The sequence below is a fragment of the Pristiophorus japonicus genome, chromosome 7, assembly GCF_044704955.1.
Source record: "Pristiophorus japonicus isolate sPriJap1 chromosome 7, sPriJap1.hap1, whole genome shotgun sequence".
NCBI lineage: Eukaryota > Metazoa > Chordata > Chondrichthyes > Pristiophoridae > Pristiophorus > Pristiophorus japonicus.
This window is the reverse complement of record NC_091983.1, coordinates 170,309,156-170,327,082: the sequence shown is the minus strand read 5'-3', so window position 1 is coordinate 170,327,082 and position 17,927 is coordinate 170,309,156. Positions and strand designations below refer to the sequence as shown.

The 17,927-nt window shown below is 45.5% G+C and overlaps 1 protein-coding gene across 1 annotated transcript in view; it reads left to right on the top strand.

Moving 5' to 3' along the window:
* LOC139266652 (uncharacterized protein C6orf163 homolog) overlaps positions 1-16,219 on the top strand; it is a 61,549-nt gene extending 45,330 nt beyond the window's left edge. The window contains exon 7 of the mRNA XM_070884238.1: positions 15,772-16,219. Within this exon, the coding sequence (XP_070740339.1) occupies positions 15,772-16,219 (448 nt within the window). The remainder of the gene's footprint in view (positions 1-15,771) is intronic.
* The last annotated feature ends 1,708 nt before the right edge of the window (positions 16,220-17,927 follow it).

The following is a 17,927-nucleotide window of genomic DNA, read 5'->3' as shown; positions in this document are numbered from 1 at the left end:
GGCATAATCGGGAAGTTACACCCAGAATTACACCCATTCGTATGCCCATTTTGCCAATGTCTATTTACATGCAAATCTCCTGCCAATCTCATTAACACAGGCCAGAGTGTAAAGCTGGGCGGAAATGGATGTAAACAATTGGGCCTCAAGAAAAGCACCAAACTCATACCATATATTCCTTCATTAAGTATGAAAATTAAAATTTTAAATAAGCCATCTAACCATAATTCGAACATATTCGGCACAGCATGTTTAAGAACATGCAATTATGGAAGCATTTCAATTTCAATTATGTCATATGCTGATGCAATAAAAATGCATTCAAAGAAACAGAAAATATAGTAAAGGTCTCAGTAAGGATTATATTAAAAAACTGCAATAAAACACCAGGAAAATTATTTCCTGCCGCACTTAAATTCTGGGCATAATTCTACACACGTTTTGAAGCAGCATAATTGCAGTAAATGTGCATGTGTAGCTCTTTGGTCTGGAGGTGGAGACATTATAATGAGCCAAGATGCGTTCAGGTGCATCATCATCATCATCATAGGCAGTCCCTCGGAATCGAGGAAGACTTGCTTCCACTCTTAAAATGAGTCCTTAGGTGGCTGAACAGTCCAATACGAGAGCCACAGTCGCTGTCACAGGTGGGACAGATAGTCGGTGAGGGAAGGGGTGGGTAGGACTGGTTTGCTGCACGCTCTTTCCGCTGCCTGTGCTTGATTTCTGCATGCTCTCGGCGATGAGACTCGAGGTGCTCAGCGCCCTCCCGGATGCAATTTCTCCACTTAGGGCGGTCTTTGGCCAGGGACTCCCAGGTGTCAGTGGGGATGTTGCAATTTATCAGGGAGGCTTTGAGGGTGTCCTTGTAACATTTCCACTGCCCACCTTTGGCTCGTTTGCCGTGAAGGAGTTCCGAGTAGGATCGATAGATGGGCATAAAAGAGTGAGGAAATTCAGGTGCAATTACATGTGCAACACACTTGCATCCGTGTTTCCTCAGTCTTTTATCATGGGTATTTGCTTTATGCCCTGATTACATTGAAGGGGAATCTATTTTAACATCTCTGACAACAAGAAGAACTTTAATACAAAAGAGAACTTTTAATGATGGCTATACCATTTTAAAACCTAACAGCCATCCTTGTGGGGGTGGGGGGGGGGGGGGCGGGGGGGCTGATCGCAGGAGCAGGCTATAGATCAGGGGGTAATGGGTGGAGTGTGTCAGCTGATTGTGGGAGCAGGCCATCAATCAGGGGGCAGGGTTTGGGGGGGGCGAGGAGGGCAATGATTGAAGCAACAAGGAGAGGCCGCAATCGGCAGAAGGTTTTCTTGAGGGGCTGAGGGAAGCACTCCTGCTCACTTCTGGCCCAAAAGGAATGCCCTAAAAAATACTTTCCTTCTCCAGCCGGTTGTTCCCATCTCCATTTTGCTGCCGGGTTTCCCGTGCCCTGGGAAACATGGCCTTCAGCTATTATATTTAAATTAGACTCTAAAGTGCACTGTTGGAGCCTGATTTAAATATTCTAATGAAGTGCTCTGCCTCTCAAAGACTGGGACACTTACACGCCTTGCATCCTGCCACATTAAAATGGTGGCAAGCATGTATGCACAAATTGGGGACATGTTCCTCAGTTCTTATTTTTAAATCCACCACCTCCTCTCCCCCCCACCCCGCTAACTCTGGCATGCCCATCGTGGAGGGAGGTTAATATTGACCCCTGTGTTTCCGATCAGGTTTGTGCAGTCAGAGCCTGTGAGCTCAACCACTTCCTGGTTTGATGAGTTATGCAGATCATTTACCTCTCTTTCATACAAGCTTAAGTTAAATCTATTTCAATTACAATATAAATGGTGGAATTTCTGGGTTTTGCCCTTATTAGCATGTCATTTGCATACATGCAGCATTTTGGGGAAGATAAATCTTCTTCCTGCAGCAAACTACCAGAATTTAACATGTAACTCTAGCATGTCTGACTTACACCCCAAATGGTTATTACCCGCAGAAGATCTGCACCGCATTTGAACCACAACAAAAATCAGAATTCCAGGCCTGTAATTTTTTGTGACTGTTTTGATTATTTTTCTTAAAAGATAGTAATAAAGGAGATACTTTCTGAAGAGAGTTTCTTATTTTCAAAAGTTACTGTGAGCTTACTTTCACGCTGTTGGGATGTAACAGGCAGTTCTTCTAACCCACGTATTGTGATGGACAGAGAATATACATCTTAACCTTAATATAATCTTAATATACTTTGGGAACTGACTTTAGGAAGGATGTGAAGGCCTTAGAGAGGATGCAGAAAAGATTTACTAGAATGGTTCTAGCAATGAGGGACTTCAGTTACGGGGTTAGACTGGAGAAGCTAGAGTTGTTCTCCTTGGAACAGAGAGGGTTGAGAGAAGGTCTGATAGAGGTGTTCAAAATCATGATGGGGCCAGACAGAGTAGATAGATAGAAAGAAACTGTTCCCATTGGCAGAAGGGTCGAGAACCAGAGGACACAGATTTAAGTTGATTGACAAAAGAACCAAAGGCAACATGAGGAAAAACCTTTTCACGCAGTGAGTGGTTAGGATCTGGAATGCACTGCCGGAGAGAGCGGTGGAGGCAGACTCAATCGTGGCTTTCAAAAGGGAATTGGATAATTATCTGAAGGGAAAAAAAATGCAGGGCTGCGGGGAAAGGGCGGGGAGTGGGACTAGCTGAAGTGCTCTTGCAGAGAGCCGGCATGGGCTCGACGGACCGAATGGCCTCCTTCTGTGCTGTAACTATTCTATGAAAATGCAAGTTGAAAACAAAGAATATGGAGGAACATTTTTAACAGACATTACCCAGATAAAAGAAGCAGTTGTGGCCAGGGAGAGGTCTGGAGTTGCAACTAATGGAACCGACCCGCACTGTCGTGAGATAAGACCTCACTGCAACAAGTGATCGCACGATGAACTAACCAATCAAGTAACCAACCAACAACAAGTAGAAAAGCTATGCTTGAATGAATCAATGATTGAGGTAGACTCGTGAATGCCACATGAAGAATTGGAGCACAAAAATATAAGAACTAACACAAGACCTAGTTGTTTTACTGAAGTTGGCCAGGATAAGCGTATCCTGGTCTAAGGAAGAGAAGATGTCTAAAGACTTCAACAGACTTCAAGTTTGGCCACCGGACAGGTTAAGTTGGGTTCTTATTTAATCCGTGTGCTAGTAGTTAAGTAAAAGATCTCTGGGAACTAGTGCATCTGTGTGGCTTTATGTTAAAGGTCTATGAACCCTACTCTAACACCTAAGGTGGGAGGTGTGAAAGTTGTAAATAATTCGTACAAACTGTGTCCCTGGGTGCAAATACACAGGAAATTCTACCCAGATGTCTATCATCAATCCCATGCTACCAGTAGGGAGCTGTGCTGAGAGCATGTAGAAATCAAGCGCAGGCAGCGGAAAGAGCGTGTGGCAAACCAGTCCCACCACCCCTTCCCTCAATGACTATCTGTCCCACCTGTGACAGAGTCTGTGGCTCTCGTATTGGACTGTTCAGCCACCAAAGAACTCACTTCAGGAGTGGAAGCAAGTCTTCCTCGATTCCGAGGGACTACCTATGATGATGGTGTTGAAAGGGAATGTGAGTCAGAGAGAGGGCTGCAACACACTGAGATTTTTCATATTAGCTAAGAACTTTGCAGCAAAAGCTGACTGTACATCATATATCTCTCGCACTAACAGTTTTTCCCACAGCTACTGGCTCTCCAGCTGCAATGTTATCCTGCGGTACCTTGTGTCTGTAGCAGGGCAAGTATTCTGTCAGGTAGCTGACTAAAGCAAGTGTCTGCTGCCATTTACAGCAACCAAAAACTGAACATACTCTATAATTTTAAAGCAGGTTTGAACCAAGCATGTATACTTTCTTATACCCTTGACTACACTCCCATCCATATATCCCAGGGGTCCTGGAACTTATTATGCTGCCCTCAATGATGCCAACTGAGATCAGCTAACTTAGTGCAGACATGGGATTTCTTCAGCTTTTACCCACTGACCCATTCGTTTTTCAAAGTTGCTTAATGCCAAAGTTCCTTGTGATTGTTTGCGAATTTCTTACAAAGGCAGTGCTCGGTGGTCTGTCCTCAGCACATATTTCAACAATTAAAAGGGATCACGAGAAAAAATAAGTCAAAAAGATCATCTACCTGAAAGGAGATATTTGCTCTTTATTTTTTTTAAATGCAGCATCATGGATATTATGTATGCAATAAAGATTCAAACTGAGTACCGTTTAACTAAGCAAGGTACAACCTTGCTTCTGCTTTATTTTGGCCCAAAGTGTCTGACTCACAAAATGCTTGGCCTTTTATACCAGAGCAGCACCATGTGCGTGCTGCTCAGTGGCCTCCAGCAATGACGCCATCTGGTGGCTATAAACAGCATGTACATACATGACAATACCCTCCTCTGAGATCTCATCACAGTCTTTCACAGGTTGAGATGGTCCGGTGCTTTACACTCCCGGGTTGACCGTCTCAGTTCGATTCCGGCCTTGGGTGAATGTGCGGAGCCTGTTGTGGCTGGTGGCTGGATGACTGACCTGTTGGGGGTGGCAGTGGTCATGTCAGGAATCGTAAGTCCATTTTTATTGAACAAGTCCGTGATGGAAATTCCAGGTTCACTGATGACCCTTGAGTCCACTGAAGGCTGCCGACGGTTTCTTCGTCCGACTGCTCTGGCTCGTCTGTGTGCCTCGGCTTTGTTTGATCCGTGTGTTTCCTGCAAGTTTACCATTCTTGAGCTTAAAGCAAATACTCTGTTGCCCTCCTTGGCCATGACCGTACCAGCAATCCATTTGGGACCCTGACCATAATTCAACACATATACAGGATCATTAACAGAATTCTCATGTGACACAGTTGCGCGATCGTGGTACCCTTGTTGACTCTGTCTTCTGTATTCAACATGATTACTTAAATCCAGGTGTACAAAAGATAACTTGGTCTTAAGACCTCTTTTCATCATGAGTTCAGCAGGCGAGACCCCTGTGAGTGTGTGGGGTTCTTGTCCTGTAACTCAGCAATATGCAAGACAAGCGGGTCTGCAATGACCCTTGGATTACTCTCCTCATGCTTTGCTTGATAATTTGTACTGCACGTTCTGCTTGCCCGTTGGACTCAGGCTTGAATGGTGCTGACCTTACATGTTTTATGCCGTTAAGTTTTACAAACTCTTCAAACTCCTGACTGGTGAAGCACGACCCATTGTTACTCACCACTATGTCAGACAGACCATGTGTCACGAACATGACATTGAGATTCTCTATGGTCGCTATGGACGTACTGGATGACATAATTATGCATTCTATCCACTTCGAATAAGCATCCACCAACATAAAAACATCTTGCCCAGCAAGAGACCTGCAAAATCTACATGGATCTTGGACCAAGGTTTGGATGGCTATGACTACAGACTCAGCGGTGATTCTGCTGGTGCTTTGCTGAGCTGTATGCAGGTGTTGCACTGATGCACACATGCTTCCAGTTCAGAATCAATTCCTGGCAGAGAGAATTGTGCCGATGCTTTGAGTCGGTTGCCATTGTCCACACCGGAGTTGGAAACGCCACAACTGGCAGACTTAATAGAAACATAGAAACATAGAAAATAGGTGCAGGAGTAGGCCATTCAGCCCTTCTAGCCTGCACCGCCATTCAATGAGTTCATGGCTGAACATGCAACTTCAGTACCCCATTCCTGCTTTCTCACCATACCCCTTGATCCCCCTAGTAATAGAATGTTAATGTTAATCATGGATGCTTTTGAGAGTGAAGGTACCCCTGTCACAGCTCAACAAGTTAAGACCTGGACCACCCGGGACCCGATTTTATCGGTGGTAAAGAGTTGCATCCTCAAAGGGGATTGGTCTGCCATACCTAAGCAAATGTGCGAGGAGGCCAAACCGTACGTTCGTTGCAAGGACGAACTGTCTATTCAAGCAGATTGCATATTGTGGGGCAATCGAGTTGTAATGCCTACGTGGGACCTTCATCATCACTATACCAGGGTGTGTGCTGTGTAACTCATGCACAAACTTTTTTCTCCCTTTCTTAGGCATTACAACTCAATTGCCCCACAATATGCAATCTGCTTGAATAGACAGTTCGTCTTTGCGACGAATGTACGGTTTGGCCTCCTCGCACATTTGCTTAGGTATGGCAGACCAATCCCTTTTGAGGATGCAACTCTTTATCACCGATAATATCGGGTCCTGGCTGGTCCAGGTCTTAACTTGGTGAGCCGTGACAGGGGTACCTTCACTCTCAAAAGCATCCATGATTAACATTAAATCTGCTGGTTGTGGTGTTTCCACTTCTGGTGTGGGCAACAGCAACTGGCTCAAAGCATCGGCACAATTCTCTCTGCCAGGTCTGTGGCGAATGACATAATCATAGGCAGAGAATGTCAGTGCCCACCTTTGGATGCAGGATGAAGCGTTGGTATTGATACCTTTGCTCTCGGAAAACAACAAAATGAGTGGCTTGTGATCGTTCTCTAATTCAAACCTCAGACCGAACAGGTATTGATGCATCTTTTTAACATGTACACACACGCTGAAGCTTCTTTTTCTACCATACAGTAGCCTCTTTCTGCTTTAGACAAACTTTTGGATGCATACGCAACTGAAGGTTTTCTCTTGAAAGATAACACAGTTAATATTGCGAAAGCATTCTCTTCTGTAGCTGATGTGTGACAGGGTGGTTCAAAGAGGCAGGTCTTTAGAGCCCATCCACCATGCAAGAGGCTGGGACCACACTGCCCCTGAATTAACTAGATCCTCAACCTCTTCTGTGCCAGGTCATATATCAGCAGCCTCACAAATCCAGGGAACTCCTTTTCCATCCAGGGTCCACCAGCTGAGTAAATTTAGCAGACATCTTCTAGATGCTCAAGTGCAGCTGACGCTTCTATCGAGGGAAGCCTGACATTGTGTTCAGTAATGACTAGTGTTATGTATGTAAACATTGTAACTGTGTAAGACTTGCCACCAGAGGGCGCAACTGTTGGAGGCCCAAGGGTCACCTGCACACCTTGTGCAAGGGAGTATAAAAGGTTGTCTGCCATGCTGCTTAGGCACTCTGGAGTTGTATTAAAGAGACTAAGGTCACATCAGTTTTAGCTCACAGTAATCAGTCTTGTGGAGTTCTTCCATACTTAACAATTGGCGACGAGTAAAAGATTACAAACTTTCATGCGGTCATGGCTGCCGTTGATATTTTAGAGAGATTTGTAGAGGGTGATGATTGGGAAGCCTTTGTTGGGCATCTCGACCAGTACTTTGTGGCCAACGAGCTGGATGGGGACGATAAAGCGATCAAGCGCAGGGCGATTCTCCTCACTGTGTGTGGGTCCAAAATATACGGCCTCATCAAGAATCTGCTAGCACCGGAGAAACCAGTGGAGAAGACATATACAGAGTTGTGTACGCTGGTTCAGAACCACCTCAAGCCGAAGGAGTGCGTCTTAATGGCCAGGTATCGCTTCTATATGCACCACCGCTCCGAGGGCCAGAACGTGGCGAATTATATCGCCAACCTGAGACGCCTTGCAGGAACTTGCAAATTTGCTGGATTTTTGGGGGAAATGCTGCAGGACTTTTTTGTGCTTGGCATCGGCCACGGGGTCATTCTTCACAAGCTGCTGTCCGACAAATCCCTAGACCTGAGCAAGGCCATCACGATAGCCCAGGCATTCATATCCACGAGCGGTAATACCAGATAGATATCTTCCAAGCATCGAAGCTCACCGGCAAGTACTGTGCATAAAATAACGTCGCCAGCAGGCAGAACTCCATATGGCAGGGCCTAAACATCTGCAGCTGCAAGATCTTGGATGACTCAGAGTCCGCCATCGGGCGTGAATGCGAATCCATTAGCACTATGTTGGCGCTGCAGGGGTAATCATCGAGCCCATCAATGTTGATTCAAGCACTAGTCTGTGGAACAATGGGGCACCTCCAGCGAATGTGCAAGAGTGCTGCGAATCACCACGTGGCAGAGTCGGCAGAGGATGATTGATCCGGTGCAGATCACGCAGAACAAACAAGCTATGCAACTCAACCCGAAGAAGAAGTGTACGGGGTACACACCTTCACCACCAAGAGCCCACCTATCATGCTGAAAGTCAAATTGAACGGTATTCCGCTATCAATGGAGTTGGACATGAGGGCGAGTCAGTCAATTATGAGCCAGAAGGCTTTTGAGAAACTGTGGGGCAACAAAGCACTAAGGCACAAAGGCCCAAACTGAGCCCGATTCAGACAAAGCTGCGCACCTACACCACCTACACGAGCTCATACCAGTCATTGGCAGTGCGGCAGTTAAGGTATCGTACGATGCTGCTGTGCATGATTTATCACTGTGAATTGTACCAGGTGATGGCCCAACGCTATTCGGCAGAAGCTGGCTGGGAAAGATTCGATGGAACTGGGACAACATCAAAGCACTATCTTCAAAGGATGATGCCTCGTGCACCCAAGTGCTGAGCAAGTTTCCATCGCTATTTGAACCAGGCATCGGCAACTTCACAGGCGCCAAAGTGCAGATCCATCTAGTCCCTGATGCAAGGCCTGTTCATCACAAGGCTCGAGCAGTTCCATATACGAAGAGGGAGAAAGTCGAGATCAAACTAGACAGACTTCAACGAGAGGGAATCATATCGCCAGTCGAGTTCAATGAGTGGGCCGGTCCAATTCTTCCAATGTTGAAGAGCAATGGCACGGTCAAAATCTGCAGAGACTACAAGGTAATGATCATGCGAGTCTCGTTACAAGACCAGTACCCGCTACCCAAGGCGGATGACCTGTTCGCAATGTTAGCGGAGGTGGGGGAAGTCGTTCACCAAGTCAGACCTAACCTCCGCCTACATGACACAGAAGCTGGCTGAATCTTCGAAAAGATTGATGCGCATCAACACGCATAAAGGACTGTTTATATACCACAGGTGCCCTTTTGGGATTCACTCAGCTGCTGCCATCTTCCAGAGAAACATGGAGAGTCTGCTGAAATCGGTTCCGCGCACCGTTGTGTTTCAAGACGACATCCTGATCACCGGTCGTGACACCACCGAACACCTGCGCAACCTGGAAGAGGTTCTAAGTCAACTAGACAGAGTGAGACTCAGGCTGAAATGTTCCAAGTGTATTTTCCTGGGGAGAAAGATTGCGGCAGACGGCATCAGACCCACGGACAGAGACAGAAACCATCAAGGATGCACCCAGACCATAGAATGTGACGGAGCTGCGTTCGTTCCTGCGTATTTTGATAACTTTCTACCCGGGTTAAGCATTTGCTGGAACCATTGCACATGTTGCTACGTAAGGGTGACGACTGGGTTCGGGTAAATCTCAAGAGACAGCCTTTGAGAAGGGCAGAAACCTACTTTGTTCTAATAAGTTACTTGTACTGTATGACCTGTGTAAATGATTAGTGCTAGCTTGTGATGCATCTTCGTATGGGGTCGGCTGTGTGTTACAGCAAACCAATGTATCAGGCAAACTTCAACCGGTTGCATACGCGTCTAGAAGTCTGTCTAAGGCTGAAAGAACCTACAGTATGGTCGAGAAAGAGGCGTTAGCATGTGTATATGGGGTTAAGATAATGCACCAATACCTATTTGGACTTCGGTTTGAGCTTGAAACTGACCACAAATCGCTCATTTCGCTGTTTTCAGAAAGCAGAGGTATAAACTCCAATGCTTCGTCCTGCATCCAAAGATAGGCATTAACATTGTTCACCTATGACTATGTTATCCGCCACAGACCAGGCACGGAGAACTGTGCTGATGCCCTCAGTCGGCTATCATTGCCCACTACCAGGGTGGAAATGGCGCAGCCCGCAGACTTGCTTCTGGTCATGGATGCTTTTGAGAGTGAGGGGTCACCAGTCATTGCTCGCCAGATCAGGACCTGAACCAGCCAGGATCCTGTACTATATCTTGTAAAAAGTTGTGACCTCAATGGGAGCTGGTCGGCCGTTCCTGGGGAAATGCAACATGAAATTAAGCCATTTCACCGACGCAAAGATGAAATGTCCATCCAGTCGGATTGTCACTTATGGGGTAATTGCGTGATTTTGCCAAAAAAAGGCAGGGAAACGTTTATACGCGACCTACACAATACCCACCCAGGCACAGTCATGATAAAGGCTATAGCCAGGTCGCATGTTTGGTGGCCCAGCATTGACTCAGACTTAGAGTCATGCGTACACCAGTGCAAAACGTGCTCACAACTGAGCAATGCACCAAGGGAGGCTCCATTGAGTCTGTGGTCATGGCCCTCCAAATCATGGTCCAGGATCCACGTAGATTTTGCTGGCCCCTTTCTCGGAAAGATGTTTTTAGTTGTAGTGGACGCTTACTCTAAATGGATTGAATGCGTAATCATGTCATCCAGCACATCCACTGCCACCATTGAAAGCCTCCAGACTATGTTCGCCACCCATGGCTTGCCCGACGTCCCTGTCAGTGACAATGGACCGTGTTTCACCAGCTCAGAATTCAACGAGTTTATGACCCGCAATGGCATCAAGTATGTCAGGTCTGCCGCGTTTAAGCCCGTATCCAACGGTCAAGTGGAACGGGCAGTCCAAACTATAAAGCAGAGCTTGAAACATGTGACAGAAGGCTCTTGCAGACCTGCTTATCTCGGGTTCTGCTCAGCCACCGGACGCGACCCCATTCGCTCACTGGGGTTCCCCCTGCAGAATTGTTAATGAAGAGAGTACTCAAAACCAGGCTCTCCCTAGTCCATCCAGATCTAAATGACCATGTGGAAACCCGGTGTCATTGGCAAAACATGTACCACGATCGCGCAACTGTATCGCGTGACATTGATGTTAATGACCCTGTGTTTGTCCTTAATTATGGTCATGGTCCTAAATAGATCACTGGCACTGTCTTGGCCAAGGAGGGGAATAGAGTGTTTATAGTCAAACTATTGAATGGACAAACGTGCAGAAAGCATTTGGATCAGACCAAACTGCGGTTCACCGACAACCAGGAACAACCTGAAGAGGACATCACCATCATCGATCCACCAACACACACCCAACCAGCAATCGATCTCGCTGTCAATCAAGAGGATGAACCCACCATTCCCAACAGTCCTGTCAGACCAGCTGTGCCGCAGTGCAGCAACGGTCTGACCAACTCACCCATGCCAGAGTTTGAACTCAGACGATCAACCAGGGAGCGTAGGGCCCCGGATCGTCTCAACTTATAAATAATTTGTATCAAAGTCTCTGGGGGGAGTGATGTTATGTATGTAAACATTGTAACTCTGTAAGTCTTGCCACCAGAGGGCGCAACTGTTGGAGGCCCAAGGGTCACCTGCACACCCCGTGCAAGGGAGTATAAAAGGTTGTCTGCCAGGCTGCTTAGGCACTCTGGAGTTGTATTAAAGAGACTAAGGTCACATCAGTTTTAGCTCACAGTACTCAGTCTTGTGGAGTTCTTCCATACTTAACAACTAGAACTTATTTAGGTAAACTATGAGGTGATTTTCAATGTGATTGAGGTATCAAATCACATTGTTGAAACAAATTTGCTGGAGTTCTTTGAGGATGTAACGAGCAGGATGGATAAGGGGGGACCAATGGATGTGGTGTATTTGGATTTCCAGAAGGCATTCGATAAGGTGCCACATAAAAGCTTACTGCACAAGATAAAAGGTCACGGGGTTGGGGGTAATATATTAGCTTACTGCACAAGATAAAAGGTCACGGGGTTGGGGGTAATATATTAGCTTACTGCACAAGATAAAAGGTCACGGGGTTGGGGGTAATATATTAGCATGGATAGAGGATTGGCTAACTAACAGAAAACAGAGAGTCGGGATAAATGGGTCATTTTCCGGTTGGCAAATGTAGTGTGCCGCAGGGATCGGTGCTGGGTCCTCAACTATTTACAATCTATATTAATGACTTGGATGAAGGGACCGAGTGTAATGTAGCCAAGTTTGCTGATGATACAAAAATGGGTGGGAAAGCAAATTGTGACAAGGACACAAAAAATCTGCAAAGGGATCATCATCATAGGCGGTCCCTCGAACGAGAATAACTTACTTCCACGAGAGTTCACAGATGTTTCAATGAAGGACCCGATGTTCCAGTCCTGAGCTCCAATTAAGGAGGTGGAAGATGCCTGTGCGTGGATTTTTTTAACGTGGTGACCATTGCACATCGGCCACCACACGGGCTTGACAGAGCTAGGCCTTTATCCAGTGGCAAGGATTAACCAGGATGACTGGAGACGTGCTCTCCTGCATGGACCAATGCTTGCACACATATCGCAGTGTTGGCAGGCCCGTGCTGGCCCTGGGTCCTCAGCTCTTCTGGGCCTCGTACCCTCATTCGCCACACCTCCGTGTCAGGCTGATCACGTGGCACCCCCACTCCCTGGTGTTCCAGATAGGTCCCTTTTTCTTCTGCTGAGTCGGCAGTGTGGGCCCTTCCCTTTAAGCAAAGGGATATAGACAGGCTAAGTGAGTGGGCAAACATTTGGTAGATGGAGTATAATGTGGGAAAATGTGAGGTTATCCACTTTGGCAGAAATAATAGAAAAGCAAATTACAATTTAAATGGAGAAAAATTGCAAAGTTCTGCAGTACAGAGAGACCTGGAGGTCCTTGTGCATGAAACACAAAAACGTAGTATGCAGGTCCAGCAAATAATCAGGAAGGCAAATGGAATGTTGTCCTTTATTGCAAGGTGGATAAAGTATAGAAGCAGAGAAGTCCTGCTATAACTGTACAGGGTATTGGTGAAGCCACACCTGGAGTACTGCATACAATTTTGGTCTCCGTATTTAAGGAAGGATATACTTGCATTGGAGGTTGTTCAGAGAAGGTTCGTTCATTAGATTGATTCCAGAGATGAGGGGGTTGACTTATGAAGATAGGTTGAGTAGGTTAGGCCTATACACATTGGAGTTCAGAAGAATGAGAGGTGATCTAATCAAAACATATAAGATAATAAGGGGGCTCGACAAGGTGGATGCAGAGAGGATATTTCCACTCATAGGGGAAATTAAAACTAGGGGACATAGTCTCAGAATAAAGGACCGCCCATTTAAAACTGAGATGAGGAGGAATTTCTTCTCTCAGAGGGTTGTAAATTTATGGAATTCTCTGCCCCAGAGAGCTATGAAGGCTTTGAATATATTTAAGGAGCAGATAGACAGATTTTTGAGTGATAAGGGAGTAAAGGGTTATGAGGAGTGGGCAGGGAAATGGAACTGAGTCCATGATCAGATCAGCCATGATGTTATTGAATGGCGGAGCAGACTTGATGGGTCAAATCATGCTCCTATTTCTTATGTTCTTATTTTCATATTTCCCTCCAGACTTCAGTTATGCAACTGAAAAAGACTTCAGTAGTGGGATGGGGTGAAGTGCTACTTGAAATAACTACCAAATCCAGAGATGGGCTCCCTGACAGAGGCATCTCACCTTTGTTACATTTAACTCATAAATGAGAGACAACGTCAAGTCCAAAGGAGAAAGTGCTGGACACACTCAGCAGGTCAGGAAGCATCTGTGGAGAGAGAACTCAGGTTAGCGTTTCAGGTCAGCAACTTTTTGTCGATCCTGCTGAGAGTTTCCAGCATTTTCTGATTTTATTTCAGATTGCCAACATATGCAGTATTTTGCTTCAGGTCCAAAGGAAATCGTTCTAAGTGATGTGCTACGACTGAAATGTTTAAGAGAACGTAAAAGGGAATTTTCTAAGGGCCCAAATTTCCCCAAGTGTTGCCCCGTTTTTTTTGGAGTAAGTAGCTTTTTTTGGAGTAACTTAAAAATCGCAAATTTCCCCATTTAACTTGCTCCAGTGTAAGTCAGTTGGTTAGGTTTTTTATTCGTTTAGTTTTTTTATCTCCAAAAGTGGGTGTGACCAGCCACTTCCCCCTCTTCTGGCCATAGAAGCAAATTTGGCCAGCTGAAAGTTACTCCAAACTAACTTAGGCCAGTGTATGTGGCCACTTTTGCAGGCACAGAAAAACCTTACCTACATTTAAGAAATCAGCGCAGGTAGCCAGAGATGGGGGAAGGTGAGTTAGAGGATTCCAAAGCAGTAAAGACCTTCACAACATCAGCACGAAATTACAACATCTTCAGCACAACAGCTGCACAACATCATCAAAAATAAATGAAAGATAAATCAGCTACTGAAAATAGAGCAGTCCTACCTTGCCGACTGCAGAATGTACCGGCTAGCCCTCCCACCAGGGCTAGGGGCGGCAGGCACACATGACTGTAGGGGTGAGGCTGACGAGGGAGCGGCCAAATTCAAAGGTAGATTTCTGGGAAGTCGGCGCACCACATCTAACTACACCGCTCTAAGCGGCTGGGGCAATTTGGGGCCTATATAACTCCTTGGCCTGTGGTTTTCAGAAGCTCTGGGCCAGGTATGGTGCAAGAAGACTATACAAAACAATAGTGAACAGCCCTAAACCGTTGCATCACTTCAGAAAAACAATTCCCAAGTTCCTGTGCAGTAAAAATCATAACACGTTAGATTAAAACTATGGGCCCGATATTCATCAAAGTGCCGCCGAGATACCAGACGGTATTTTGGGTGGGATATTAATGGCCGAGATCCCTCGAAGGTTGGTGGACGGCAAGTGGACGACGTACGCTGCCAATCTGGGTGGCAGCGGGCAGGAGGTCTCATTCTCGGCAGCAGAGGCGCTTCCTGCCCATGGAGGGTCGAAGACCTGAAAAGAAAATCATCAGTAAAAATTACAAAAACTACCCGAAGACCTTCAGGGGACCCTATTCAGGTAAGTCACTGTTGAAAATGTAAAAAAAAAATTCACTTAGCTTTTTTTCAGGTTCTTCCTACCTACTGTCGGCAACCAGCCTCCAGCCAGCAGCTCCACCCCCGTTCTGCCGCCGAGTCTCGCCGACTCCCGCCCGCAGGAATCTGGGAGATGGCGGGCGGGAGATCAGTTGCGCCACTCGGCCGCCCGCTGACGTCAGCAGGCGGTTCCCGGCGGCTCTCCTCTCCCGCCCACTCCAGGCCACCTCCAAAGTGGCACTGGGCGGATCTTCGCGAGGAATGTCGGCGGGAGTGGGCAGCAGTCAGCGGCAGCAGGCGATGGGCTGATGACCTCCAGCCCCTATATCTGCTTACATTTCACGATGTGTTATTTCAGAGTACATTATATAATAAACGGGATATAATTGTCAAAGGACCACACTATCGAACTACTGTAACTGATGCAAAAATCCACCCTAAGTCAGGTGTGCTTGTGCAAGAATTCCAAAAATACACTGCTACGTTGATTTTATTATTTGATGAAATTTGAGAATCAGTGCTGTTGATGTTCTTGCACTAAGTTCAGCATTAAGCATGCCCAGAAGCAGACTAATGCTGAGCTTGCTGTACTCTGTACCAATAATATGCCCTAAACTCACAATAGCAGTGCGATTTAGTTCCCCACTTGACAACTCTAAAGAGTAAGGCTGAACAGTTTGTGCTGAATTGTGAGCAGTTATATGCCCTTAATACTATAACTTGATTATGGATCTCCCAAAGTTATTTCATGTGAAACTCTTACAACCAGCAAAGAGAGAAGACTTTTCATTTAATTGGAGTAGATTCAAACGCGGGACTCAGAACTGTTGACTCAGTACTGCGCCCAGACTGCATATTCATAATTCTGTTCCAAACGTGTTTTTAAAGAAATATTTACAACTTGGTACTAATGCGGCATTTGTTTAATTTTAATCAGAAAGTTAAAATATGACACCGAAGTGCAACATCAATTTATACTACAAGAATCTTTACAGCTCCAAAAAGAGGAATATGAAGCCAAAATATCAACTGAAGTTGCTAAAGCTCGCAGTAAAGAAAAGGAACAAGCTAATGAACCCATTGTTGTCTTACAAAGTAGACATCAGTCTGAAATAGACCAGTTAAAATGCTTGCTGTGCGATAAGGAGGTTAACCTCAAAGAGGTTTACGATCGGGTGGAAACCATGACTGTCTTAGAACTGGAGCTGGAGACTGAGCTACAAAATACAAGAACAGCTTTCCAGGACTACATTAATCTCACCTACCCAAATTTGGCCCCTGGGCAAGCAGAATTCATCCTCCCACTTCGACCAATGTGCCAAGATTTAGGTATCAGTTTGCCTACCTGCAAACCCCACAAAACCCAAAAACGTCCACAAAAGTAATAGAGAATACTTGTGAATGTTTCCAATTTGATTAAAATTGAAACTTAATAATTACAAGACTGATCAAAAATGAAATCATTGCTCCTATAGTTACACTTTAATATTCACTGCCCCAGTACAGTAACAAAAACGTTATCAATTGTAAAAGATAAAGTAATGATTTCAATTATATAGTGGAATAGAGGCCTCAGCAGGCCACAGAATCACCAGTTTTGGCACTACATCAGAATCTCAACATGTAACATTGCCAAGTTTGCTGACGATACAAAGATGGGAGGAAAAGCAATGTGCGAGGAGGACACAAAAAACCTGCAAAAGGATGTAGACAGGCTAAGTGAGTGGGCAGAAATTTGGCAGATGGAGTATAATGTTGGAAAGTATGAGGTTATGCACTTTGGCAGAAAAAAATCAAAGAACAAGTTATTATTTAAATGGAGAAAAATTGCAAAGTGCTGCAGTACAACAGGACCTGGGGGCTCCTGGTGCATGAAACACAAAAGGTTAGTATGCAGGTACAGCAAGTTATCAGGAAGGCCGATGGAATCTTGGCCTTTATTGCAAAGGGGATGGAGTATAAAAGCAGGGAAGTCTTGCTACAATTATACAGGGTATTGGTGAGGCCACACCTAGAATGCTACGTACAGTTTTGGTTTCCATAGATAAGAAAGGATATACTTGTTTTGGAAACAGTTCAGAGAAGGTTCACTAGGTTGATTTCGGAGGTGAGGGGGTTGACTTATGAGGAAAGGTTGAGTAGGTTGGGCGTCTACTCATTGAAACTCAGAAGAATGAGAAGTGATCTTATCGAAACATATAAGATTATGAGGGGGAGTGACAAGGTGGATGCAGAGAGGATGTTTCCACTGATAGGAGAGACTAGAACTAGAGGGCATAATCTTAGAATAGGGGGCCACCCATTTAAAACTAAGATGAGGAGGAATTTCTTCTCTCAGAGGGTTGTAAATCTGTGGAATTCGCTGTCTCAGAGAGCTGTGGAAGCTGGATCATTGAATAAATTTAAGACAGAGATAGACAGTTTTATGTATGTAATAACTCAATAAACTGAATACTGTAAACTAACAAAGGTACAAACCTGACTCTGCTTTATTAGGGCCCAAAATGATTACATTACATGATGGCTTGCCTTTTATACCTGGGCTGCACACACGTGCGTACAACCCAATGACCTCCGACAGTAGTGCCACCTAGTGGCTAGTAACTTCAAACATACATAAATGACAATATCCCCCATAAAGATATTAGTAACGGTCTTTTTACAAATTGAGATGGTTGGGGCTTTCCGCTCCCGAGTTGATCGTCTCAGTTCAACTCCAGCCTTGGGCGAGCGTTCTGAGTCTGTTATGACTGGGGGCTGGGTAGCCGATCTGATGGGAGTGGCAATGACCATGTCAGAGATTGAAAGTCCAGATTCATTGATGACAGCGGGGTCCTCTGATGACTGAGGGTAGGTTGGTTGGTCACTGATTGTGTCTTCCTCAGACTGTTCTGGTTCATCCGTGTGCCGCAGCTTTATCTGATCGACATGTTTCCTGCATGTCTGCCCATTCTTGAGCTTGACGATAAACACTCTGTTACTCTCCTTGACTGTAACAGTACCAGCGATCCATTTGGGACCTTGACCATAATTTAGTACAGATACAGGATCGTTAACAGAAATGTCGCGTGACACAGCAGTGCGATCATGATA